Genomic DNA, 25,822 nt, shown 5'->3' with positions numbered 1-25,822 from the left:
AGGCACCTGCGCGCAGCAGGACTGCAACCTAGTGTGAGCACGAGCTGACAGTGGCGATGCAGATAAGTAGGCTGCCTGCTGTAACAACACAACACCAACTTTCTTCCTCTTCACAGTAGCGATATCATGGTGAGTCTGCTGATTGATATGCGCTGTACGACTCAATGCTAACACACATAGGCTTCATCCGGGTATGTGCATCTCCACACCACCGCACCATCACAGCCCTCCCCGGCCTTCTCAGGCCATTCTCCCCGTTCTGCCTCCTCTCCTCCTTCCCTCGACGCCTAGTCACAAACCATCGTGTCGGCTTCAGTTCTGCCTATCGACATTGGCCTTTTCGCCGACCCCATACTCGAAGCCATACTAACAGGGAGTCCCCTCAATAGTGTCACCGTCGCTCCCGAGTGCATTCAGGCCTTCAACGACCTTAAGCTTGGCAAGAGCGTCAAGTGGATCATCTTCAAGATCAGCGATGACTGGAAGGAGATTGTGGTTGACGAGCAATCGACCGAGGATGACTACTCCACATTCCGCGAGAAGCTGCTCAACGCCAAGAGCACATGGAAGGGCAAGGAGGGCCTCGGTGGGCGATACGCTGTTTACGATGTTGCGTACGACTCGGGTGAAGGCCAGAGGTGAGTCTCACAAGACCCGGCAGCACGGATTGGGAATGCGATATTGGGACGCGATGTGGGAGTAATTGGACAAGACTAATAAATATACAGGAACAAGATTGCCTTCATCTCCTGGGTCCCGGATGATTCGCCACAGCACGTAAGTCAATTGAACATTCTCTATGCCGTCATCATATGACATCTAAATGTCGCTACTTGTATCGCAATACTAACCTCAACGGATACAGCCCCGCATGATGTACTCCTCTTCCAAAGAGTCCATCAAACGCTCCCTCAACGGCTTCCACGCCGACATCCAGGCCAACGACGCCGATGACATCGAGTACGACAACATCATCCAGCGCGTGTCCAGGCGTTAAAGCAGCTTACACTACGAACGAGCGCATAACGTGCTACCCCTTGGTCAAACGAGTAGCGAAGAGAATGACTTCTTACACTTGGGCTGGCTTTCTTTTGTGTTGATGCGATGATTGACGGATTGACGAATTGGCGGGTGGTAGCGGGGACATTCTTGGGCTCTTGAGCGGGTCGGTAGATGCTGCTCGTGGGAGCGCTGGCAGTGGCAATGATGGTCATCTCCCGCCGAGAGTTTAAGCGGTGGCATATTGAGGATGTGGAGGTCGGATAGAGAATGCTAAAACTGTCGTATCTGGCATATCACTTGGTCTTTCATTCGTTGAAAATGAACGAGCATGAACACATCTGATCATTATCATATACAGTCTTCGCCGCTCGCTTCATCGAACCAGAAGAAATATCGACTTCGAAACGAAGTAGCCCTGAAATGAATATGTGCCCGGCCTGTATGCGCTCAACCTGTACACGCGACCCCTTCCCATCTACGAAGTCCTCAACCCTCCTTCTCCCAAACCCCCCTAAACGCCTTCGCCCACCTCTCCCCCTCCCCCTCATCCCTCAACCTCTGCACAAGAAACCCCTTCAAATCCCTCCAAAACTCCTCCGTCCGCAACTCCTCTGCCCCACTCGGCCCCTGCGCCACCGCTCCTACCTCCTTCTCCCCCATCAATGGTTGCGGTATCTCCACCGGCGGCGTCCCCACCGGCGTGCCCCCCACCCCACCCCCCAATATCATAACCCCAAACTCCAGCGCAGCCCCGACGTTATCGCCCGCGAGCTCGGATAAGATCTTCGAATCGGCGACGGGCTTCTTCTTGTACAGGACCTTGATCTTGGCGATGTCGGTGGAGGTCTGGGCGGCGTAGGCGGCTTTGAGATCGTAGATGGAGGTGGAGGGGGGTTGCGAGGGGAGGGTGATGGTGGGTTGGGAGGGCTTGAGGGGCTTGAGGGTTATGGAGTGGCTGGTGGCTGCCGGGTTCGTAGGGGATTTGCGGAGGGGTTTGGAGGGGTGGCCGGGGGGGAGGCGGGGGAGGGTGTACTGAGAATGGATTAGGCTAGATTTTCACTAGAAGATGGATGGGAGCGTATGCAAAGTTGCATGGGACGAGGAGGGGCATAGATCTGAGAGGGTACTGCGAAGAGATTCTGGCTACGTACGGCGTTTGAGGCGGGATATGACCGCGGGTCGGCGATGTGATCGCTGGAGAGCTTGATGGGGCGCGAGTCGAGGGCTGTGAGGAACTGCTTTGCGAAGACGAGTTCGCTCATTTTGACGGGTGCGACTCGAATTGTTCCCGGCGGTCTTGGGGTGTTTCTGGTCTGCTGTCGAGGCTGGGAACTCGAATCGATGAATGACGATTTACCTGCGCTTCGGTTGTGGTTTCTCCGCGCCGGGTCTTGGCACGAAGGCGGTGAGTGAATTTTCTCAGAAGGTGGTCCGGTCTCTGATTTTCGCGAGGGAAAGTTCGAAGCTTCACTCTACCTCCCAAATCACACTTTTTCTCGACTACGAACTCAATAATACCGCGATAATGGGTGTCGGCAATCGCATGAAGAAGCAGGGTCCGCCAGGCCCATTGGACGAATCGCTCGTCACGCGGAAACGAAAAGATGCGCCTGCTGCGCCGGTTGAAGAGAAGAAGAGGCGGAGGAAGGGCGGGCTGAATGCGAATAAGTCTGTGCTTGGGAATGGCACGGGAAATGCGAAGCTTGACAAGAAGGCCAAAGTCGCAGTCGTAAAAGAAAACGGCAGGAAGAAGGTCAAGAAGGTTGTTGAGCCGGAACCTATGCTCGAGGATGATGATTCGCTTGGAGACGACGAGGATGGGATAGATGACCCGGACGTTATGGAAGATGTGCTCGAAGGTGTGGGTGCAGGAAAGATGGACATACTAGGAAGCGACTCCGATGACAGCGAGCCGGAACTGGACGACGATGAGTTCTTGGACTCGGATCCGGACGTCGCGGCGGGCATGTGGTCTGATGAGGACGACTCTGATGATGCTGAAGAGAGGCTCACGGCGGCGAATATCGTGGGGTTGTCAGAGAAGAAGGACTGGCAGAAGGCGATTGAAGACGCGGAGGCTCAGGCCGAGCTGGCCGAGTCTGCAATGACGACGAACGTTGCAGGCGACCGACCGAAAATACTTGGGGATGATGAGGATGCGGGCACCAAGGGACCACTAGAACCACCAAGTCTCCAGCTATTGAGGACGAGGATCACGGATACGATACGTGTGCTGGACGATTTCTCAAATCTTGCTGAGGGACGGTCGAGGACCGAGTATACATCCCAGCTCATTAAAGATATCTGCGCGTACTACGGATACTCGGAGTTTTTAGCTACCAAGCTATTTAACCTCTTCCCGCCTCGCGAAGCTTTTGCGTTCTTCGAAGCTAACGAAACTCCTCGCCCGGTCGTCATTCGCACCAACACCCTCCGTACTCATCGTCGCGAACTTGCACAAACTCTCATAAACCGTGGTGTACAGCTTGAGCCCGTAGGAAAGTGGTCAAAAGTCGGACTGCAAATTTTCGAATCGCAAGTCCCGCTCGGTGCCACCCCCGAGTATCTCGCTGGTCACTATATTCTCCAAGCCGCCTCGTCTTTCCTCCCTGTCATGGCTCTCGCGCCACAAGAGAATGAGCGCGTTCTGGACATGGCCGCTGCGCCTGGTGGTAAAACCACGCACATCGCCGCGCTGATGAAAAACACCGGCTGCATCTTCGCCAACGATTCCAACAAATCGCGTGCGAAGGGTCTTATCGGAAACATTCACCGCCTAGGCTGCAAGAACACGATCGTGTGCAACTACTCAGCACTCGAGTTCCCCAAGGTCATGGGTGGCTTTGATCGCGTGCTTCTGGATGCGCCGTGCTCGGGCACTGGAGTTATCGCCAAGGATGCGAGCGTGAAGACGAATAAGACAGAGCAGGATTTCCTGCGTCTACCGCATTTGCAGAAACAGCTGATTCTTGCCGCCATTGATTCGGTAGATCATGCGAGCAAAACTGGCGGGTACATTGTCTACTCCACTTGCTCGGTCACAGTCGAGGAGAACGAACAGGTTGTGCAATACGCACTGAACAAACGTCCGAATGTCAAGCTTGTAGAGACGGGTCTCTCATTCGGAAAGGAGGGCTTCACGAGTATTCAGGGCAAGGTCTTCCACCCTTCGATGAAGCTAACGCGGAGGTATTACCCACACGCATACAACGTGGATGGCTTCTTCGTCGCCAAGTTCAAGAAGACAGGACTTACACCCGCGAATGCGGTCGGTGCGAAGAGCGATGGTGGCAAAGAGAAGGTTAGCACCACGGAAGAAGAGTTTGTCGACAAAACTCCAGTTACCGAGGATGGTACTATGGAGGATGACTTTGGTGGTTGGGACGAGAGCGAAGATGAAAAGTACATTGAGCGCGCGAGAAAGTCGCAGCTGCGGCGGAAGGGGAAGGATCCCAAATCGTACGGGAGGCCCAAAGGAGAGAAGAATGGAGATGCTGCTAAAGTAAATAGAGTTGAACCTGCGGAGGCCGCTGATCAGGCTGCTGACCCGAAGCTCTCGAAGCCCAAGGTAAAGAAGACTAAGGGTGATGATCCTAAAGCAGCGACGAAGGCTACTGGATCCGAACTGATGCCTACGAAGGCAATGTCTGTGGATTTGGAGGTCGCAAAGAAGGTCGACGGATCAGAATCAAAGCCTAAGAAGACGAAGGTTAAGGAGTCCAAAACTACCGTAGAGGTCAACGCATCGAAGTCAAAGCCTGCGAGAACAGTGACCGAGATTACCAAGACGATCACGACAGTCAACGGGAAGGACTCAAAGCCGGAAAAGATCAAGATCAAGAAAAGCAAGAAGCAAGGAGGGGTTCCTATCTGATTGTGGATGTTTGCATTTTGGGTGGTTACGATATCCAACGAATGGATACCTTGTACATTCACAAAAAGGCGTCCGTCCATAGCAATTGATTGGCGCTTTCCGCCATCATATTATCTTTCATCTTTCATCTTTCCTATCCCATGCGATTTCCACCCAGTGAACAATGCCACGGCGTCCAAGCAAGGACTCCGCTCGAGACTACCGAACCGCTGTTAACCACGCCGAACGGAGTATCCGCCGTGCCACCGAGGAAACGCCCAGACCCTGCATCCAAGACGTCTCCCCGCAAATTGACATACTAACAGTATCTTCAGCCCTTTGTTGCCTTTTTCAAGCTGCCCGGGTCACGATGACACAGCGTCTCCCAGCAGATCTAGACAGCTCTCTCATGCGGTGCGAGTCCGCAACCCTGAATCCTCATAGTCACCTTAACTATGATTCGATAGGCAGATGCATTGGGCAACGCATGCAAAGCGATTCTCATGCACATGAGCACGAGGTTCGTTGCTTGAACTTTCAGGCGCTGAAGCCAAGATCATGCTCCTTTCATCTACAAGCCTGTCAAACCTCCCGCGAAACCCTCCGCCTCACCACCACACAGGCATCGCGGGATTCAGATCCCAGGCTGCATTTTCCATCTCATCAATCTCGCAACCCAATCTCCTTTCTTTTCTTCTCGTGTCTACATCTCAACAATCACCGTGCCACCGTGCCATCGTGCCCTCTTGTCCGCTCATCTTTCCCCTCAAAACGCCATGACATCACCATCTGCAACCCGAACAAGAAACACCACGCGAAGTGGCTTTGCGCCCTGTCTCGCCAACCCTGAACCACGAACTGCCTCTCTTTCACTGAAACGCTTCCACGCCTCTTCTTTCTTTCATTGGACGAGTTCTCCGGTCCCGACGGCTGACTACTACGTGAATCGGGAATGCGCTCGGCATAGAGCTTGGCGACGCGGCATCCCCGCATCAGCTTCGCGAATGAGGAGCGTGCTCCGTCATGAGGCGTGAAGTCGGACAAGATACGTCGTGCGGATTGGGTGCGTGCAAAAGCTGAGGGCAGGCGGTGGGCTTGGGTGATGGCGGTGGGTGGTGATGGGATGGCTTGGGGGATGTGCGGGGGACTGCGTCGGGCGTTTTTAAAGAGAAGGCATTTCCGGGCGACTCTATTTTTCTTGAGTACGGATATCTCATAAGGAAGTTACAGGACCCGTGGATTATCCAGGCACAAAAAATCAAGCAATTGTGATAGGGTTGAAGCAGTTGCGATTCCGATATCTGGATTCTGTGGTGAAGATCAAACGGCAGCATGCCTGGGAAGTTCTCTTTGAAGAAGCCTGATGGCGAGGTGGGGAAGACCTGGTGAGTACCAACTTTCTATAGATCGATTCAGTGCTAATTGAGTCCAGGCCAGCGATTTGTATCGGTCTCTTCGTCGCCTTTGGTGGTGTGCTTTTCGGGTTCGTCCTCTCACCACTCTTCCACCCATCAACACCCTCAAAAACATCAATTGAACTATCAAATTAATGAGATTCCTAGATATGACACCGGCACTATCTCCGGCATCATCGCCATGCCCTACTGGCTGCAAGAATTTACGACCAACGGCGTCCTCAAGGCATCAGACAACTCTCTTATCGTGTCTATCCTCTCAGCTGGTACATTCTTTGGCGCCCTAGCCTCTGCGCCTCTGGCAGACACGGTGGGCCGACGGATGGGCTTGATGCTCTCCACGGGCGTAGTATTCAATCTGGGCGTCATCTTGCAGGTCGCGTCGACGGGGCAGTCGCTGTTCATTGCGGGGCGCTTCTTTGCTGGGTTGGGAGTAGGTTTAGTGAGCGCACAGAGTAAGTTCGCTATCTTTTTCCTAGCAATCAAAACATTCTACATCGTAACGAAGGTCGAGACGGTAGCTAATGGCAAGCAGTTCCAATGTACCAATCCGAAACCTCGCCCAAATGGATCCGTGGCACGATCGTCGGTGCATACCAGCTTGCTATTACGATAGGCTTGCTTCTAGCTGCCATCGTCAATAACTCCACGCAAAATCGCAACGATACCGGCTCTTACCGCATTCCTATTGCTGTACAGTTTCTGTGGTCGCTGATTTTGGTTATTGGGTGAGTCTGCCGCATCCATCACCACTCGTTATTCTAGTCACATTCTGACAGCATTCAGACTCTTTTTCCTCCCGGAAACGCCGCGCTATCTCATCAAGAGGGATAGGTATGACAAGGTAAGTTTCTCCGCCTACTATGCAACTCCGAGAAAAGTACTAATGTATAAAAGGCCGCAATCGCACTCGGCAAACTCCGCCGTCTCCCACCCGACCACCCAGCCGTCGCCGAAGAACTCCACGAAGTCGAAGCAAACCACCGCTACGAAATGAGCATCGGCAAAGCCTCCTACATCGAATGCTTCAAAGGCACAGTCGGCAAGCGTACACTCACCGGATGCGGACTACAAGCCCTGCAACAGCTCACAGGCGTCAACTTCATCTGTACGTACCTCCCCCCTCCCTCGCCCTTTCCAACCCCCCCAAATCTCGAACGCAAATGCTAACAAGACGACGCCAGTCTACTACGGCACCCAATACTTCAAAAACGCCGGCTTCCAAAACCCCTTCATCATCCAAGTCATCACCAACACCATCAACGTCGTGTCCACCTTCCCAGGTCTCTACGCCGTCGAGAAGCTCGGCCGCCGCAACCTGCTCCTCATCGGCGCCATCGGCATGTGCGTGTGCCAGTACATCGTCGCCATCACCGGCACCGTCGCGGGCACCACCGAGATCGCCGCCCAGCGCGCCGCCATCGCGTTCGTGTGTATCTACATCTTCTTCTTTGCGAGCTCGTGGGGCCCGGTTGCGTGGGTGGTTACGGGCGAGTTGTATCCGTTGAAGGTGCGCGCGAAGTGCTTGAGTATGACGACGGCGAGTAATTGGCTGCTGAACTGGGTATGTTGCTCTGTTTCCCCTGTTCCTCCCCTTCCCTCTAATCCCCGAGCTCCCCTCCACCCCGTCCTCAACACACGCTAATGTTAACACATCCAAGGCCATCGCCTACTCGACCCCCTACATGACGGACCCGCAGCACGCGAATCTCCGCTCCAAAGTCTTCTTCGTGTGGGGCAGCTTCTGCCTCGTGTGCGTCGTGTTCGTGTGGCTGATGATCTACGAAACTAAGGGGCTCACGCTCGAGCAGGTTGATGAGTTGTATGGGTTGGTGGGCAAGGCGTGGAAGAGTAAGAAGTTCAGGCCGAGTGTCAGGTTTGGGGATGTGGATGAGAATATGCGAAGGATGAGCTTGAAGGAGATTATGGTGGAGAGGGAAAGGAGGGCGAGTCATGTGGAGGCGGTAGGGGAGGGGGAGAAGGTTTAATGTAGGGATGGAAAAGAGTAGGGGGTGGGAAAGAGAGAGAGGGGAAGGGGGCATGAAAGGAGGAGGCTGTTAATGGGATGGGAGTGATAATACTCGACGCTCGCTATGATGTAGGCTTTGGCTGATACCTTATGAACGTAAACGCCTCTCTTCCTGGCCTTTGCTCCTTAATTCCGCTTTTGAAGCTATGCCATCTCCACAGGACCGTCTCAGCCTCTCACATTCTCCCCCGATGTCGCCAGTCGGCCCGAATGGCCTCCAGTGCCAGCGCATGAACACCACACCCCTCACATGCCCCTCCGCTGACTCATCCCCCAAATCTCCCCCTCCCCCCCCCAGCAGGCGAGTATATAAACTCCTCCCTCTCCCAGTCTTCAGACACCAGGGCAGACTCCGCAGACCGTCCAAAATCCAATCGAATAAGATACTATGGGCACTGGTCTGCGGAGTCACAAAACATGAGTACAACGACCCATGGCTGTGGGAGAGAAGGAGGGGGGGGGGGGGAATCAAAATGCCGTCCATTTCATCGCATGGAGCCAGTGTGGGGGTGGGTGGAGGAATCAAATCGCACATGCGTGAGGAGCGATGGAGCGGTGGAGTTGGAGTGGTGGATCAAAATTGGCTGCGACCAAAGCATGGTGGAGGGGTTGGTGGTGGGGGGATCAAAATGCGCACAGAAGGACCGCATGGAGCGGAAGGATGTGGGTGGTGTTGCGAAGGAGGGAAGAGAGAATTTTTATCTCTACGGATATTCAAGAATTATGGCAGATTCTGCAGACCGTTCAAAATCGCACGGGAGCAGCTTCTATGTGGAGTGCTCTGCGAAGTTAAAAAGCGGCAGATGAACCTATGATGGCTGTGAGAGTGTTGGGGGATCAAACTTTGGACCCGAAGACCGTATGGAGTTGGTGTCGATTGGGTGGAGGATGAAACTAGGCATGTCTGAATCTACAATGTGGTGGTGGATGTGACGTGTGGATCAAAATTCAACTGGGATATCGAGCATGGTGGAGGGGTTGGAGGTGGGTGATTAAAAATAAAACAGCAGCAAGACCATGGAGGGGGAGGGTGTGGGTGTGGGTGGTGTTGCGAATGAGGGAAGAGAGAACGTTTTCCTCTCCCAAGCTTCAAGAATTATGGGAGGCTCAGTAGACCGTCCAAAACCAGAGGAAAATTAACTTTATGTGGACTGGTCTGTGGAGTCAAAGCCGATAAACTAGGTTCTCATGGCTGTGGGAGAGGGTGGGAAATCAAAAGGCTCGCCTTGTCGTTTCCTATGGAGCTGGCGTAGGCTGGGATGGGGGATCAACTCCTTCGCTTTTCGGTGTGATGGAGCGGCGGAGGTGGTGTGGTGGATCAAAAAGAGCAATCATAATCGATCGATTATGTTGGTGGGGTGAATTGAAAGGCGACCAAGCCAGCGACGATGGTCGTGGGGTTGCTGGTGGGGGATAAAAAAATCGAACAAGAACAGATCCATGGAGAGGAAGGGCGTGGTTGGTGCTGCGAAAGGGGAAGAGGGGAGGTGGTGATGATGGGTAGCTTTGCCCTTCATGAGGGTTGGTATGGGTTTGGCAATGTGGAGTTGAGTATATGAGATTTGTGCAGATGTCTTTGAGCATTAGACTTGACTGATGAATTAAATTGAAAGAAATGAAGGATGTTCTACATCACCGCTGTAGCGGTTGCGGGACGCCTCAGTCCAAGCGCCGACCAACCATCACCCATCACGTGCCAAGAGATAGTCTTTTGAACCACCTAAGCAAGTCCCAACCATCAGAACCCGCAGTCCCCAGTTGAGACAACACCCATGGACAAACACTTCGTGCCTGTTTACACCAAACCCGCGCCATGAAGGCTCTCTCCACTACTTTTTCTCCAAGACCAGTGTCAAGTACTCTGCACATTCTAAGGTCTGTGGCAGAAGGGCCTTTATACCCCCAAAAGAAAGATTTGGGGGCGGGGTTCAGAGATGTGGCACGTGACCGGGTTCGGAGAGGAGATCACGTGCGTCCGTCATGCACGTCAAGAGTGCCAGCTCGCTCGCCTCGACTCCACCAGGATGCGTGGACGCCCTGATGAGAGAGTAAATCTCAGAGATCTTCTCAGCTAGCGTGAGAATCCTGCTGTTTACGGGCGCCTAGGATCGAGATCCTTCCGATGTACCCTGGCAGCTTGTGATTGAATCTCTGTGTCTCGCATCCACATGAATGCATATTTAAGCCTTGTTTCCCAGAATGCCAGCCGGACAACTGCCAGGACTTGGATGTTGGCGATTCCAGAGATGGCAGGAAGTTTATCCGACGGAACCGTGCTGTCCAAATACGCTGTAGATGTTTATGGTGTGCGTGATGACGAGTATCAACCTTGGAGCTTCTTCTAGGCCGCTCTTCCGGCTTCGAGTCTCGCAGCGCCTTACTAGCTCTAGGCGTAGACGTGGACGCCATGTCGAAACGGATGCATTCTAGTAGAGTACGGAGGCACTCCAGATACTCTCCCTCGAGAGCGAGCTAGGTCCGGCCATTACCACTAAGGCTTGCATCCATTTCCATACCCTTAGCAGATTCCACCCAATTATACCAATTCATCTCACTACCCAGATCCATATTCACATCGATGGGATCAAGGTCCAAATTAGGAAACATATCATCCGAGGAGTCAGTCTCAGCCCACAGCCAAGCCCCAAGACCGGGACCCATGGTACGACCATCTGAGGAGTCTGCAGGGATAGTAGTAAAGGGATTGTATGGTAGTCCAGGTTGGCTGAAGGCCAATTCGCTGGGAGCATTCGTTGGAAGCGCTGGCTCTGGATTTCTGAACTTGATATGCTCTGAATTTTGAGCGGCGTGCTGTCCACTCGTACCAAGATAGGTAGGCTCGGAGGTTATGTTGGAGGTCAAGTCGCCTGGGTTATACGCAAAAGCAGACGCCGTTGGCTGCTGACTTGCGTAGATTGTAGGCATGGACGGATCGGTAGGCTCTGAAAGGTTCACGAGCTTGCGCCACCGCTCGCGGAAGATGTCCACACTAGATCCAGACTCGGCTGGGAAGGGCCCTGAGCTTGACGGCAATGGCATGTTCTGGTCCTCCGTATCCAACCTGGCGGCGGCCTGTGGATCGGCTCTCAGCCGGCTGAGCTCGGCGTCGCGATGCCTGCTGGCTTTGGCCATTAGCTTTCGCAGTGAAAACCACACGCGGAGATTCTTGTTCGTTGGATTTTGAACTGGGATCAGCCAGCTGCTGTGAAGCGCGACCCATGCCCTCTCGACGATGGGTGACCAAGGCCGTCGGGAGATATCGATCAGAAGATATACAATGGCATGCCAGTGAGTGTAAGTTTGGTAGACCCAGCGCCATTGCCGACATGCTTGTTCGGCGTTTAGCGCATGGTTATACTCCGCGACCTCGATTGCCGAGACCAGCAACTTGGTTCTTATCTCGTCCGAGAAGTGTTCGCTTGGGGAAGAGAAGAGAACAGGAAGAAAGACGATCAACGTCATTTTTGCCATGACAAGGCGCGCGACGGTAGACCCGACCCAAAAGCCAATATTCCCCGACTCTGTCATGTGCTGAAAGTAACCTTCTTCGTATTTCTGGTAGATCTCGCTCACCATACGATTTTGGTCTTCCAAACTTGCGGTACCGTTCCTTACACTGGGGTTCATCAGCTGCCACATGATATGCCATAGCCCGAAATTGATGCGCGCGAATGTCATCTCGGTCACGCCCTCGCGCTCTGTGGGCATCTCTTTTGACTCGGGACTGATGTCTGCAGCGTTGATGTTCAGAGGGATTTTCGTGTCGAAGCTGCCGCTCGTTATAGTCAGGTCTGTCCCTTGGTCCTCTGATGCTCTCACATCCAGCATGCACATAGTCCACCAGACCTTTCGTCGCGTCTCAATCTCGAATGGAGTCAGGTGCTCGAAATGTGACCCATCTCGCTGCAAACCAAGGTACTGAGCCATCCTGATGACGAGCCCAGTCATCATCCACACGAACCTCGGGCTGTCGTGTCGGCGAACGAGAGAGAGGAAGATGACAAATGCCTGAACTAGGACAAGATCGGGAGCGTTGAGGAAATCGGCCTTCGCGAGGGCATGCTCGAGACCGAGCCGATATCTGAGATTGAGGTCGGCCTTTGAGGAGCCAAAATTCGTCATGACCTGCGCATGAAATGAATTAACACAGTCCTCAAGTATGTCCGTTTGGACTATGGCATTACAATCTAATGAGAACTCACATCATCTTCCTCCATTGAAGTTATAGCGGCGTAGTAAATGGAAAACATCAAGGCTTCATTAGATGGCGTGAGGCGCATCATGTCGCTGCCGCGCAAATCACGGACCATTTTGGTAACGGTTGGCATATGGACGATCTGCGTGATGAAGTTCACGTTCTCAGAAAAGACATCTAGGAGAAACGGGATCTGCGACGGTAGCGGGTGGAATTCGCGGAGATCGTGAGCCGAAGGACTCAAGTTGTGTCTAAAGAGGAATGCATGGCGTTCGGAAGGTGTCCGCTCAAGTTCCTGGGTAGGCGGTGACTTTCCAGAAGATGCCTCATCCTCTGAGCTATCGAACTCATCTCCTTCCAGGCCGCGGGTGTCCGTCTTCAAGCCCTCAAGCTGCAGCGAAATTCAGCGAGGCCACTAGTCAAGATGCCGACGTGACCACAATAGATCGACTTACCTCGTCGTTGACCCGAGTCCAGAAACCGCTGCTCACATAGCGGCTTTGGCTTGCACCCTGTAGAACGAGCCTCCCAAACGGCTTCTCGATACTACTAGTACTCTCGATAGGTGACGTGTGCCTCTGTTGCTCTACACCACGATGCTGGGCAGACGTTGAAAGAGAGTAGAGACTAGATTCACCTCCACCATGCGCGCTAGCGGCCGCCTGTCCCTGTTCCAGCTGGCCGGTCAGCTCCTTGACAAGGCCCTCGAGGTTCCGCAGTCTATCCATGACCTTGGCAACGCCCGGGTCGGCGTCTTGCAGCGTCGGAGGGTTTGATGCTGCGGCATTGGTGGTGAGGCGCTCGAGGCGACGAGCCCATTTTGGCGGACGATCTTTCGAAGGAAGAACACATGCGATGTTCGCGCGGCGGCAATTAGAGCACGGCGACTGCTTGTCACAGCGCACCTTGCGACGGCGGCATACGACGCAGCTCTGCGCCTTCGGTGCTGGCGCAGATGTTGATGATGGAGTGCTAGCGGACGCGGGCGAGGTCGCGTTTTTCTCGGAGCCCGAAGCCGAGGCGGCCATCGATGCTGTCCCTGTCGGCACCTGCGACATGCTGCAGTCGGGGGAATGGCCGAATGGTGATGACCTTGTCCGATAATCGTTTCCTCGCTCTTGACGGCTACCTTGCGTTGTGAGCAAGCCGACGCTCGCGGTGGCTGACTGACGGGAGGTCGTCTCTTCTCGCTGCCTACAAGGGTGCCCGCGCGAGCCTACTTTAGCGACTTTACCGTATAGTAAACCCCATGTAAGTACATTGGTATAGTGGCACTCCTCATTGTTGACAAATGTCCCAGGGTATGCTTGTACGGGCTACAGTAATCAGATGCATACTGCGGTATTGTATTGTAGGCCCAATCTCACCAATCTCGCTCCGACAAGTGTGATTTTCTGGTCGGCAGGGGTGGCTCGTGGCTTTACTAAACCTACGTAGAGCCACCCCCTGCTCGCTTATGCCTTACGAATCGCCCACACGTGCCCTCTAGTACTGTTACAGTCTCTCTTTCATAATAGTTAGTTAGTTAGTTATAAGAAGTATATTATATAAGCGGCGTTTATTGTTGATAAACGAGATCCAGCGTGATTGGTAGAGACGGTTGCATCTCTTCAGCCTTACAGAGTAGCTTGTCAGCCCTAGTCGGGGCAGTCTCGTCCCGAATAGTGCGCGAGAAGAGAGCGAGATAAGAGACGGGCCAACGAGACAGGCGACGGGCTAACCTGCTCGCTGCTTGCTATCGTACATGAAGGATGCATTTTCTACAGTTTTCTCCATAATTCAACAAGTCCTGTCTACTTTCAAATCTACACAGTCTGCTTCCACTCTGCAAAGACCTACCTACACTGAGCAGACCTTCCATCAGCTGGTCCACCTCCACCAATTTCTTCAAGCCAACCCATCGTAAAACAAAGCATAATCCGTAGCCTGATACTCGCTTCCCAGCTCCACAATGGATTCCTCCTCCTGCGAGTGCATCAAAGTACATCCCCTCCCCACCCCTCCCCACCACCCCCCACTCACCCCATCCCCCAGGGCACCATCCACAAAGGCCTCCCCCAAGGCACCGAAGAAACCCTCCACGGCCTAAACACCTACATCATCGGCAACCGCACCAACCCACGCGCCATCATCGTCCTATACTCCGACATCTTCGGCCTGCCGCTCCCCAACAACAAGCTCATCGCCGACGCCTACGCCAAGAGCGGCGAGTACCTCGTCTACCTGCCCGACTTCTTCAAAGGCGACCCCGTCCCGCTCAAGATCGCCGACATCCTGATCCCCGTCGACGAGTCCAAGCAGTCCAAGCTGGGCAAGTACACGGGCTTCCTCGCGCGGGCGCCCGCGTTCGTTATGTGGATGACGCGCCACAAGGAGGCGCCGACGAATAAGATCTGCATGGATTTCCTGCAGGCGCTGCGGCGCGCGACGCCGCGGAGCACGAAGATTGGGATGGTGGGGTTTTGCTGGGGCGGGAAGTATGCGATTCGCGCGGGGCTGGAGGGGAATAGGATTCAGATGGATGGGGAGAAGGTGCCGCTGGTAGATGCGGTGGTCGCGTTGCATCCGAGCCATGTGGCGCTGCCGGAGGATGTTGAGAAGTTGGTTGTGCCGGTTACGATTGGCTGGGGCTTGGAGGATACGGGCGTCAAGATTGAGCAGAAGGGGATGGCGGAGGCGATTCATGCGAAGGCGAGGGAGGCGGGGAGGGAGGTGCCCGAGGTGCAGCATAAGGTGTATAAGCCCGGACGCCATGGTTTTGCGGTCAGAGGCAATCCGGACGATCCGCTGGAGAGGGCGTGCTTGGAAGATTCGGTGACGCAGGCTTTGGATTGGTTTGCCCGATGGCTTTAAGATGTGTTCGCGGGGACTTTGGACTTCCAGAGGGAGTTGAGTAGGTAGCGGTGGAGGAACTGATGGGATCTGGTCGCTTTATGATTTTGTTCTGGTCCTTAGATATATTGCTCTCTAATTTAATTTGTAGTAGATAAGCATTTTTCTTAGTTCTAGAAAGGCATAACCTCACTTCGAGCAGCCTGAGAAGCATGAGGTCAGCGCCACAAACCACAAATTTTGCCCTCGCAATAGCTCAATGAAAAAGAGAAGGCTCCTAAGTACCCTAGAAGGGTTTACACAAGAAGGGTATATACTGAGAAAACGTACCGGAGGAAGGCTTACATAGAAAGCAGGCTAATCAGAGCGATAGGTACTGACTTGGCGGTTGCAAAGAAGACTGCCGAGGTCGAGCTGCACGAGGAAACTTTTGCAGGCGTTGGTTAGGGGAGTACTGCGATTGGAATGCGAATTTTTGGTCTTCCATCTCTCCTCCAGGCCCTCAAACCAGTACAATATCCTCGAACTTCCGGTTGCTTAGCTCGCCGTCCATGATACCATGCACATACGCGTCTCCTAGAATGCGGTAGCCTAGAGCTGAGGTAGCAGTTCCATGTATATACTCAATCGAGACTTCGTCAGATACGGGTCGAAGTATATACGGCACAGGGCCACCCGCGAGTATGGTAACATAGTCCCTAGTAGAAGTAGTTGCTGGGGCGAGTCCGAAGTACCCATTTTGCGTCACGAAAAATCGGTGGCCGACCGCAGCTGCCAAGTATGCTGTGTTGAAGTCAATGCCATCAAGACTAGTAAGAGATTTTTGCTCAATAGAGTCATGAGGTGCTGTGACCCAGGCGATCCATTGCTGGTACATTTGGTAACCAGTTCTATCGTCCACTCCTTCGAATTCGTATTCTCCTCGCACTATGGCTCCCACAGAGCCTCCACAAAGTGTTTGCCAGAAAGCTGTTTCTCTCGACACGTCGGTCTGGGGATATGATGCATCGGGGTCGTCATCTACCTGAGCCAGAGTTCGCCAATTCTCAAGAGAGCTAGCACCGAGCGGGATCCCCACGGCAGATACCGAGTCGAAGATGAATCCGCTTGTGGAAGCCTTCGTTGTGCTAACGAGTCTCAGGTCTGACTTCGAGTCCCCAGACGCGCGAAAGAGTCGAACCATCTCGACTCGATCAGTATGTTCGAGTCTATTGGCATCTAAAAGGACTGATTCCGTCAGATCTGGTACGAAAGAAGGAAGCTTCGTCAGGTTGCGACGGCCATAATGTAGAAGGCTGAATATATGCAGCGATTGGCTTCTCTCCACAATTGAAATTGTAGCTAAGGTCAACACACTCTCCAATGAGCGTGTGTAGTCTGGCAGGATAAGGTCCATGTATGGGCCTATTGCGAGGTTTAGCATATCGTATATCTTGTCTCGAGGGTCGGTACACTCCAGATGACGGAATAACTGCAATATGTAATAGAAGGGTCTATGGAATCGATTGAATCTTGCGTGTTCTAGCAGGTTGGGTTTCGACATGGCATCCATCAAACACAGGCCGGTTTGCGAGTCAGTGAGTCTCATAATAGAGGATAACTGTGTGCAACACATGGCGCTGGTGTGCTTCCTGAGATGCTGTACGCATTTACCGGGCAGGTCTCCGGACAAGGTACACCGACCACTTTGAAAGAATATCTTCTTAGCCAAGATAAACTCTTGGACAGTCCATAAGCGGCCCCACCAGGGCTGGCAGAAAAAGCGAGCAATATTCCCACGTAGCTCTGGAGAGCTGAGTTCCATACCGTTTACCTTTACACTCGGACCGATAGAAGAGTCTAGATGGAGATCTCCATTGTTTCCCCAAAGCTCAAGAAAGTCCATGGCGATGTCGCTACCCGGACAATTCTTTCCCAAATATACAACCACCGTCGACGCGCGCCTGTATATTTCGCCCATCATACTGACTTGGTGGTTTCACTCATTGCTATCATCCTGATTGATACATACTTGATCGACCTAGTAGAGAAACCAACAAGTCGGCAAATCCTCGAGACACTCGGTCAGGGTCCACTCGCTTTGTTCAGAATCAGGATTTTTTTAACAGCATCGAAGAAAAAACATGGCTGTTTCCTTAGGCAAATTCATAGACATATATAAGGTAGGAAATAAACCTTACAGTTAAATTAGGACGAGTCTAATTATCACCCCCCCTTTTTACTACGTATCACCCCCCTCTTTGCTATATATCACCCCCCCTCGATTTAGCCTAGCTTCGGCCTGTATTAATATTGTTCCACCAATTAGAAGGTGAATCGCTATCAACTACGCACTCTCAATGCATCAATACTACCTTTGTATGCCCTCTACATTAACAGCCTCACCCCCATGCTCCTCCGGCCGCCCCCTTGGGGCCGCCACGCATCTGAAGAGGAAGGTTTAAAGTCTGTTAATGCGTGGGATAGGCAGGAAGGCTATGCAATCATTAAATACAACAAAAAAATTGGATAAGCGCATGCCCCCCCAGGTGCGCAAGGTGCTTATTTAATGCAATTGCGCAGGAGTATACACGCCAGCTAATAGGAAGCGCTATACCCGTTTGAAGAACTCCAATTGCCTTATGAAAGGAGCCTTTACTAGAGACCTACAGCTAGGTAATTGGTTCTTTAAGGTTGAGGTTTCCGTGCACAACTATGCGCCGTATGATGAGGATGATGGGCCTCCAATACACCGAGAATCGGGTGAATATGATTAGTGGAACAATATTAATACGGGCCGGAGCTAGGCTAAATCGAGGGGGGGTGATATATAGCAAAGAGGGGGGTGATACGTAGTAAAAAGGGGGGTGATAATTAGACTCGTCCTTTAATAATAATTATATGAAAGGGAAGTAGCGTATATATAGCTTATCTGACCCGCAGGAGTTGAGCTGACGTGGCCTAATTATTGTGGGGTGCCGAGGCAGTTCAGCCAGGGGAGGCGGCTGTAATGTCTACCTTGCACAGCCCACTTCGCATAGCCTACCTCGAAATTTCTACCTAAGAAACCCATGATTCCCTCCAAGTTTCAGACGCCTGTATTGTGTTCTATCACTTCTTGCAAATCTTTGCATCCCTTTCGCTGTCTTCCAATGTCGTAGCCCCGCTTCATTGAGGCCTGCGTGCCGGTCGAATATGGTCGTACCGTTCGGCATCTCTATCGGCGACTTCATCGCTGTTGGAGCATTAGCGCATGACATCGCAGTTGCCCTAAATGACACTAGGGGTGCCGTAGCGGAATACAGGTCCTTGATCAAGCTTCTCGAATCTCTTGTCACTTCTACTCAGCAAATCACCAACTTTGTCTCCAGCTCAGCAGCCTGTGCTACGCTGAAGATAGATCAAGCTTTGGCAAATGGCCTCTTGTTCCATGTGCAATGCTGCCGAAGGCTCATGACACAATTTTTGGTATGTCGAGCGCTTGTTCAGACTCCTTTAGTGACGTACATGGTTGCTAATTTGACGTGAATGATAGACTGACTCTCAAAAGTATACACAGAGCATGGTCAATGGACAAGGAAGCAAAGCAAAAGGCATATTGAGGAAATTGAAGTGGAAGCTTTATAACTCTGAGGATGCGCAGAAGCTTGAGCTTCGCCTTAGCTCCCATCTTAACGCATTTCAGACGTACTTGATCGCAATAAACATGTCAGTACTCTATTCAGAATCACTTTTCGAATTGTAACTAAATAGGCGCTGTTTAAAGTCAGTTCGAAGCTGAATCTACGAATCGGCTCGAATCGAAAATTCATCAGATCAGCTATTCACTGAGTGAAATCCACACTCTTGTAGCAATCACACAACAAAACAAGCCTCGGGACTTGGGCTACCAGTGGGAAGCTGACCCCGCATCATCTCACATCTATCTCGAGGACATTATAGGGCGCACACTTATATTGCCTTTTACACTTTGTCGCAATACGCAGACATTTCATGATACTTTGAAAATAATCTTCGCGGACCATCCAGGTTACCAAAAGGTTGTCAAACGAGAGTTTGAGATCATCGACCAAGATGGTGACACAGTTTTCAATGGGTCTACATTGAGGGAGAGGTTTGACGGCCTTTCTTCTCCACCTCTTGGCAAGGTCCGACCAGGCGCTTGTTTGGAGATGAATATCTTGATAACTATCAAGAAGAAAGCGCCAAGAGATGCAATGGTCATGCCCCTCTCTAGAACTCAACCATGTCTTATTTGTGGGCTTCCCAGCACTGGTATCGGTTTTAGGAAATGGTAAGATCTCTGATCACTACTCTTCAGGCTTCTGGCACTGCAGTATTGCTTGTGGACCGTGGACGCATATCAGTGTAGACACCACATGAAGAGAAATCCATGTCAGAAGTATGGAAAACTCGTTATTGCAACCATTCACTAACTCTGTTCTTATAGTAGGAATTGCGACACTACGTTTCGGCAAACCATAAAGGAGCATGCCGGCCCCAATCTAGAGTTCCCAGAGAGGTGGCCCAGCAAGGTTTTCAAGCTAAAAGACGCACTTCAGTCAAAAGAAAGATTAATGAGAGAAGTTGACACGACATCGACCGAGTCGGTTCTTGCGAGCAGCGAATTAATGGGCCTATCTCTGGATTCGGACTGGGAGCAGAGGCACTTTCGGCGTATCCATTACGTTATAAAGTATGAAGTTCCAATTGCCTACATGGCCAACCATTTTTATAACTCGAGATTTCCTTTGATACAAGCGGCAGGCCAAGGCCATGCTCGCTGGGTCCAGGGCTTACTTTTGAACTACGACATCGATCCAAATATGCGAAGTTTCCAGGGTTGGACTGCTTTACAACAAGCGTGCTCCGCTACTACGGGTCGACCTGAGGCTGTAGCGAAGATGCTTATAAAGCATGGTGCAGAAGTTAACGCTACACCTGGGGATGGGTACGCCTTGACGGCGCTGCAAGCGGCTTGCAAGATCGGTAATGAAGAGCTCGTCGACATTTTGCTGGAATATGACGCCGATATTCATGCCACACCTGCCTCATTCGGCGAGACCGCACTCACTGCTGCGTCGCGTGGTGGCCACAGAATGATAGTCGACCGGCTGTTAAAGTTGGGCGCCGATGTCAACCAACAAGCGCCTCGTTCGTTGAACGCCTTGCAGGCCGCTGCCCAACGTGGTGACGTAGAGCTCGTTGAACGTCTTGTCCAAGAAGGGGCCGACGTGTATGGTGAGTCCGGAACAAGGGCCTTGCAAATAGCAGTGTGTTGGGACTGTTACGATGTGGCCAAAAGATTGCTTGAGCTTGGAGTGGAAGTAAACCTAGTCGCCGAGGGGCTCGAGCGAACACAAAGTGGTGCTCCAATCCACCGGATCTCCAGTTCAGAAATGTTGCAACTTCTTTTGCATTATGGTGCCAGAATAAACCAGCCGGCTAGCAAAACTGAAGGTGCCACCGCCTTACAAAACGTGGCTGCTTTTGGTTCAACAGCCTTGATGGAAGAGCTGATAGAGAAAGGTGCTGATGTCCATGCTCCTGGTTCCGAAACCCGTGGTCTTACAGCACTCCAGGCTGCCGCCTCTCAGGCAGACTTGGCAAAGGTCAGGATGTTGATAGAGAAGTATGGGGCAGATTTGAATGAGCCGAGAAGTGCAAGAGAAGGATATACAGCTTTAGAGGCTGCATGCTGTAAAATTGCTAAGGCTGCCTACCGATCTCGACTAGGCTTATTTGGAAAAGACCACGGTAGTGAGTCTAATGGCCTTGAACTTATCGAGTACGTCCTCGACTGCGGCGCGAGGATAACGCCCTTCACACTCCACATTGCTGCCGCCTGGGGCAATCTCCCGATGACTAGACTGCTCTTGCACCATGGAGCTCGAATTACAGATCCTCCGGACAACCGCTTTATCTTTGCTTCTTTTGGCGACGATCGAGACGTCGGCCAAACCGCCCTCGAAACAGCGAAATTGAACGATAGGCAAGAGGTTGTGGATTTGCTACAGGCCTGGCCTGCTGGTCCGGAAGACATGTTAGTGGCTGCCTTGTGATAGTACATCTCGCTCTTGTAGACCCACACTGGATCTAAATTGTACTATTATGTCATTCATTGAGAGGAAACGAATGTAACATCGGAGCCGTGGACTCATCGATGGTATTGACACGACTAGACACGGGATGACTAACGCGTTTACGGTACTGAGGTGGCGTTGCGGCTGTGCTAGCTGGGAGTGTGCCGACCCGCACTGGCCATAACCTTGTGAGCTGAAACTATGATAAGAGAAGTACCCTCATGTACCGTGGCAAAGCACGTGCCTCGAGTTGTGATGCTTTTACACCACCTGGATGCGTCCGGTGAACTAGCGCGGAAATCAAGCCACAGGTGGAATAGGTGGGATTAGAATGGAGGAAGCCCTTTTCTGGACTAATACTTACCAAGGCTGAGCTGGATCTGCTAAAAGCACGGTACCGCAAGGCGTTACTTTCTAGATTATCCCACTTTTGCGACTGACTTTCGTGGCTTGATTTCCGCGCTAGTTCACCGGACGCATCCAGGTGGTGTACTAGATATGTAAAGTGGAATGTTAAAGCTTTTGTTCGCGAGCGGTTTCAATTCAAGGATAGGTGGTCATACGGAAACAAAGAATAGGTAAGGGTAGGTTTTAGGATGAATGTAGAAAATAATGTAATAATATATATTTCTATTAAATAACACAGAGAACAATATTTCCCAATCTGGCACGCTAAAAGCGCAAGATCAAACACCTTAGAAAACAGAGGTTCTTGACCTCAAGTTTCTGCGGTGTTTGATTCGGGGTCGATCAGGATATATACACAACGCATCAACCCAAGCGTGCAACTGTGGGTCTCTGAGCGCAAGTCTTGAAGCGCAGCATGAAGATTCGGAGTGACAAAAAAAGGAAAGTCTCCAATCGATATGCGGACTTTTTCTCTCTGATCACCCCAAGCGTACGAGAGCGCATCGTACTCTGGATTCCAATCTAACGATGCGAAACTGAATGTGCAGTGGATATCAGAAACGATGCTCTCTCCAGATGGGTCATTCAGGTGGGCTTCAAGGCCTGTCTCGGCAGTCGAATCATCCGAGAAGACCGGGTGGGGTAGAGGGTCGAGATGAAGGAGACGGATTTGATTTTGCAAGGTATCTAATGTGCGGTATGTCATGATGATAGTAGAGGTGCTTGGAGAATGAGAGAGGAGGGATAGACGAAGATAGCGTCGGGACGAATTCCAGGCAACGGCTTCAGCCTTGCCAAAATGGTGGAAAGCATGACCCAACAAGGAGCATCTGTTAAGTATCCATTTCTCAACCGTATCAATAGTACGTAAGAATAGAGCGAAGATCTGTGCTTTCTGGCGTAGTGTGGAGCAGATGGAAGCCCTGTCCTTCAGTAAGTATCACATGATATTCACGTGACCAATGCTCAACCTGGTCCAGGATCAGTCACTTACCAGGACTCGGGACATCTCTTTGTAATCAAACCAGTGAAAGAGCGAACGCCTGATAGGTGGCATGGTGCTAGTCTAGGTAGGAAGTGAGTGTACTGCACGAAAGGCGGCGCAAAGTCAATTTAGATACATAAACTTGAAGTGAAAATAGTCGAGAGATACTTTCGGAGGCTTCCTCAGTATTCTCGTCTGATAAAGTATCGTTGACTTGTTTGTCGCCCTCGATGTTTCGCAACCAAGCGTTTGAAGTGGGCAAAAAGGCAATGCTTAGCTTTTCCCTTTCACCCAAAACCCTGCAGAATGGCATGCCAACACTTGCCACATGGCTAGCGGCATGCAAACAAGTATTCGATGTGATCTAATGTCTCGGGCAGATCCGAGACCTGCGATGCGACCCGACGATGGTCGATTCCGTCCTCCAATGCACGATTGGCAACGGAGAGCGAGTGGAGCCACCCGCATGACAGATCTGTGAATACGACAAGTTCCCAGTCCAAACTATACGCAATCTTTCACTCCGCACGCTAGAGTCTCCACCGAAACTTGACGTCATTTCTTATTTTCCGAACGAGTGACTCGGTATTTCTATTTGATCCCCCTTAGCTGCTCATTTTAAACTTCCCGTCTCCTATCACAAATCGCCTTTCAAACATAGTCCACCTATCTAAAGATAATCTTGTCCCTTCGACAATCCACTCAGAGTCTTTCCAATATGCCTTCTGGGACAATCTCATCCTACAACTCCTCCGCCGGCACCGGCTCGATCACAAACTCTAGCGACACAACCTTTTCCTTCTCCGGCTTGAAGAATGTTGGATTAGATAAGGGCTCCAAAGTGACTTTCGACAATGTTGCCGCCAACATCAAGGTCGTACAGGAGCAGTTTGATGCTTTTCCCAGCGGATACTCAACAGGTGGAGGAGTCGAATACGCTTGTGGGTCCTCCAAGTTATGTGACGATGAACTTCCATAGACCGTTACATCCAGAGGTTCTACGTAGAAAGTTTAGGACTACCTCATACAACGCTATTAGCTTGGAAAATACATGTCTGAAGTCTAACGCGCGGTATATGCCTGTAAAATTGCTCTTTTTTGAATCTGAGCTTGATCTACGCGATGAAAATGTGACATGCATGACGATCATGCTGCATCAGCAGAGCTACCCCATGCAGCGCTTTAGTATATAACACGCAAGTCTAGAATAAAGCGCGGAGACCTGCGATACAATCTGTTCACAACCGATCTCGTACTCCAATATTAGTAATACCCTCTTGAGCCAGCTCTGAAAGCATCAACGAAATAGCAAAGACATAGCTGAATACTTGCAGATTAAACGCAGTTGAAAGATGCAAACCGCATATCAGAGACTTTCTGCCACGTCTTTGATAGACCTGATCATTCTCTGAGTAGCGCTTCATGCATGCCAAAATCTTTAGGTCATTCACGCGCTCCAGATCATTATGTTCACCCAATTTTCAATCGAACCCACCGGGGAATGTCGTGCAGTGCCATGAAAACGGAAAACACATGCCTGAAACGCACCGCACAGCAGGTACGTCCGAGATTGCCTAGCTTTTGGGATACTTTTGCAGTAAACACGTCTCCAACTTATCTTTTACACGTGTCAAAAGTCCGCACTCAATATGCGCTCCGAAGATTTCTAAACTCGCCATTGTTCCAGTAGCACCCAAAAGGCCACCTCCCCCAACGCTATCGGCATGGAAACTGCATGCCTAAAATGAATTGCAAGGTAGATGCAAGCAGAACGCATCCTTTTTACCCCGGACTCGTTATAGGCCCCTGAAAACTTTACATCCGCAATTTTGCTCGCAGAAGTCCTGGGGCCACCTCCTGCAACGCTATCTGCATAGAAACCGCGCGCCCAGTCTGAAGTGGGTGGCCAATGCAAGCAGGAACTCATCTCTTCCAACCTGTGCTCGCTTTATGCCCCTGAGAACTTTACATCGGCATTTTTTCTCGCAGCACTCGCTGGGCCACCTCCTGCAGCGGCACGAGCACGCAAATCACATCTCTAAGTTGAATTGCGCGGTATATTCATTAACAGATGTGGACCTCCCAACGCGTGCCCAATATTTACCCCCGAAAACTTTACATTGACGAGTTTTGCTGCTGCACTTATTAGGCCACCTTATGCAGCGTCAAGACCGGTGGAAACATGCGATTGAAATGAACATAGCGTAAAATGAGTCTTGAAATACCTGAATTTCTGTCGAAGACATATCAGGAGTCCTTGCCGGGCCGATTTTCTAGTATATATATAATAGTGCCCTACCCAATTTATACCTCCAGAAGCTTTACACCCGATCCAATCCAGATGGAACTCATCGAGCGACCCCTTACAGCGCTACCCGTGCGGAAGCTGTGTGAGTGATGAGGTCGGATACGTAGCGAGTCCACTTCTACATCAATTTTCGGGCGAGTAAGAGGCCCCTATATGATTTACACCCCGTAAACTTTACATTCGACCTTTATCAGATAGAATCTATCAAACCACCTCACACAGCACTACCATCACGGCAATTCCATGAGTGATGAGGTCAAATACGTAGCGAGACCTCCTCTACCTCAATTCCGTGCATGTAAGCAGACCCTACCCCATTTACACCCCCGGAAACCTTACATCCAACCTTCATCAGATAGAACCTTTCGAGCCACCTCACACAGGACTATTTTCACGGCAATTGCACGAGTCTATGAGCAGGAAACAAAGCAATCCTTCTTTACACTAAGTTTTGTGCGTGCGAGAAACACCCATCCAATTTCCACCCCCGGAACCCTTACATTTTATCCGCATCAGATAGAATCCGTCGAGCCATCTCAAACGACGCTATCCGCACGGCAATTACACTCATCTATAGTCAGGATACACCGCGAGCCCTCTTGTGAGCCTTCTCAGTGGGTGTAAACAGCGCCAAGCTAATTCGCGATTCCGGACCCTATACATCCATTTCGCAACAGACAAATCCTGTAGAGCCACTTCACACAACGCTATCTACACGGCAATTATACGAGTC

General features: G+C 51.4%; 10 protein-coding genes across 10 annotated transcripts; 7 read left to right on the top strand and 3 right to left on the bottom strand.

Annotated features, from left to right (window-relative positions):
- The first annotated feature begins 87 nt into the window (after window positions 1–87).
- BDZ99DRAFT_462513 (actin depolymerizing protein) lies at window positions 88–1,423 on the top strand. Its single transcript, XM_033719861.1, has 5 exons — window positions 88–129; window positions 181–191; window positions 390–638; window positions 729–777; window positions 866–1,423. The coding sequence occupies exons 1-5, from the start codon at window positions 127–129 to the stop codon at window positions 995–997; spliced, it is 444 nt and encodes a 147-aa protein (XP_033578251.1). The 5' UTR covers window positions 88–126; the 3' UTR covers window positions 998–1,423.
- Window positions 1,424–1,488: 65 nt separating this feature from the next.
- Window positions 1,489–2,321, bottom strand: BDZ99DRAFT_570508 (uncharacterized protein; the record flags this gene model as incomplete). The annotated part of the gene is made up of 2 exons (XM_033728002.1): window positions 2,154–2,321; window positions 1,489–2,034 (listed from the first exon to the last, which is right to left on the bottom strand). Exons 1-2 carry the CDS (start codon window positions 2,262–2,264, stop codon window positions 1,489–1,491), a joined length of 657 nt encoding a protein of 218 aa, XP_033578250.1. The 5' UTR covers window positions 2,265–2,321.
- Window positions 2,322–2,463: 142 nt separating this feature from the next.
- On the top strand, window positions 2,464–4,983 carry BDZ99DRAFT_462512 (NOL1/NOP2/sun family putative RNA met). The gene has a single exon (XM_033719860.1). The coding sequence runs from the start codon at window positions 2,528–2,530 to the stop codon at window positions 4,874–4,876; it is 2,349 nt and encodes a 782-aa protein (XP_033578249.1). The 5' UTR covers window positions 2,464–2,527; the 3' UTR covers window positions 4,877–4,983.
- On the top strand, window positions 4,924–5,976 carry BDZ99DRAFT_462511 (uncharacterized protein). The gene has a single exon (XM_033719859.1). The coding sequence runs from the start codon at window positions 5,040–5,042 to the stop codon at window positions 5,703–5,705; it is 666 nt and encodes a 221-aa protein (XP_033578248.1). The 5' UTR covers window positions 4,924–5,039; the 3' UTR covers window positions 5,706–5,976.
- A 6-nt stretch (window positions 5,977–5,982) lies between these two features.
- On the top strand, window positions 5,983–8,393 carry BDZ99DRAFT_462510 (glucose transporter-like protein). The gene is made up of 8 exons (XM_033719858.1): window positions 5,983–6,240; window positions 6,288–6,338; window positions 6,418–6,725; window positions 6,806–6,998; window positions 7,057–7,114; window positions 7,168–7,378; window positions 7,455–7,834; window positions 7,932–8,393. The coding sequence occupies exons 1-8, from the start codon at window positions 6,188–6,190 to the stop codon at window positions 8,256–8,258; spliced, it is 1,581 nt and encodes a 526-aa protein (XP_033578247.1). The 5' UTR covers window positions 5,983–6,187; the 3' UTR covers window positions 8,259–8,393.
- A 407-nt stretch (window positions 8,394–8,800) lies between these two features.
- Window positions 8,801–9,324, top strand: BDZ99DRAFT_298701 (uncharacterized protein). Its single transcript, XM_033714173.1, has one exon. It carries the CDS (start codon window positions 8,833–8,835, stop codon window positions 9,112–9,114), a length of 282 nt encoding a protein of 93 aa, XP_033578246.1. The 5' UTR covers window positions 8,801–8,832; the 3' UTR covers window positions 9,115–9,324.
- A 1,447-nt stretch (window positions 9,325–10,771) lies between these two features.
- BDZ99DRAFT_385394 (uncharacterized protein) lies at window positions 10,772–13,522 on the bottom strand (the record flags this gene model as incomplete). The annotated part of the gene is made up of 3 exons (XM_033715429.1): window positions 10,772–12,424; window positions 12,502–12,885; window positions 12,950–13,522. The coding sequence occupies 3 exons, from the start codon at window positions 13,520–13,522 to the stop codon at window positions 10,772–10,774; spliced, it is 2,610 nt and encodes an 869-aa protein (XP_033578245.1).
- A 672-nt stretch (window positions 13,523–14,194) lies between these two features.
- BDZ99DRAFT_498109 (alpha/beta-hydrolase) lies at window positions 14,195–15,605 on the top strand. The gene is made up of 2 exons (XM_033723558.1): window positions 14,195–14,475; window positions 14,529–15,605. The coding sequence occupies exons 1-2, from the start codon at window positions 14,446–14,448 to the stop codon at window positions 15,345–15,347; spliced, it is 849 nt and encodes a 282-aa protein (XP_033578244.1). The 5' UTR covers window positions 14,195–14,445; the 3' UTR covers window positions 15,348–15,605.
- A 223-nt stretch (window positions 15,606–15,828) lies between these two features.
- BDZ99DRAFT_519929 (uncharacterized protein) lies at window positions 15,829–17,211 on the bottom strand (the record flags this gene model as incomplete). Its single annotated transcript, XM_033725461.1, has 1 exon — window positions 15,829–17,211. The coding sequence occupies one exon, from the start codon at window positions 17,209–17,211 to the stop codon at window positions 15,829–15,831; it is 1,383 nt and encodes a 460-aa protein (XP_033578243.1).
- A 1,155-nt stretch (window positions 17,212–18,366) lies between these two features.
- Window positions 18,367–21,367, top strand: BDZ99DRAFT_442162 (ankyrin; the record flags this gene model as incomplete). The annotated part of the gene is made up of 5 exons (XM_033717800.1): window positions 18,367–18,773; window positions 18,841–19,013; window positions 19,072–19,599; window positions 19,756–20,541; window positions 20,737–21,367. Exons 1-5 carry the CDS (start codon window positions 18,501–18,503, stop codon window positions 21,365–21,367), a joined length of 2,391 nt encoding a protein of 796 aa, XP_033578242.1. The 5' UTR covers window positions 18,367–18,500.
- Window positions 21,368–25,822: the final 4,455 nt, after the last annotated feature.

This window comes from Mytilinidion resinicola (assembly GCF_010093595.1).
Source record: "Mytilinidion resinicola strain CBS 304.34 unplaced genomic scaffold BDZ99scaffold_8, whole genome shotgun sequence".
In the NCBI taxonomy this organism is placed as follows: domain Eukaryota; kingdom Fungi; phylum Ascomycota; class Dothideomycetes; order Mytilinidiales; family Mytilinidiaceae; genus Mytilinidion; species Mytilinidion resinicola.
This window is presented reverse-complemented; position numbering and strand designations above follow the sequence as displayed.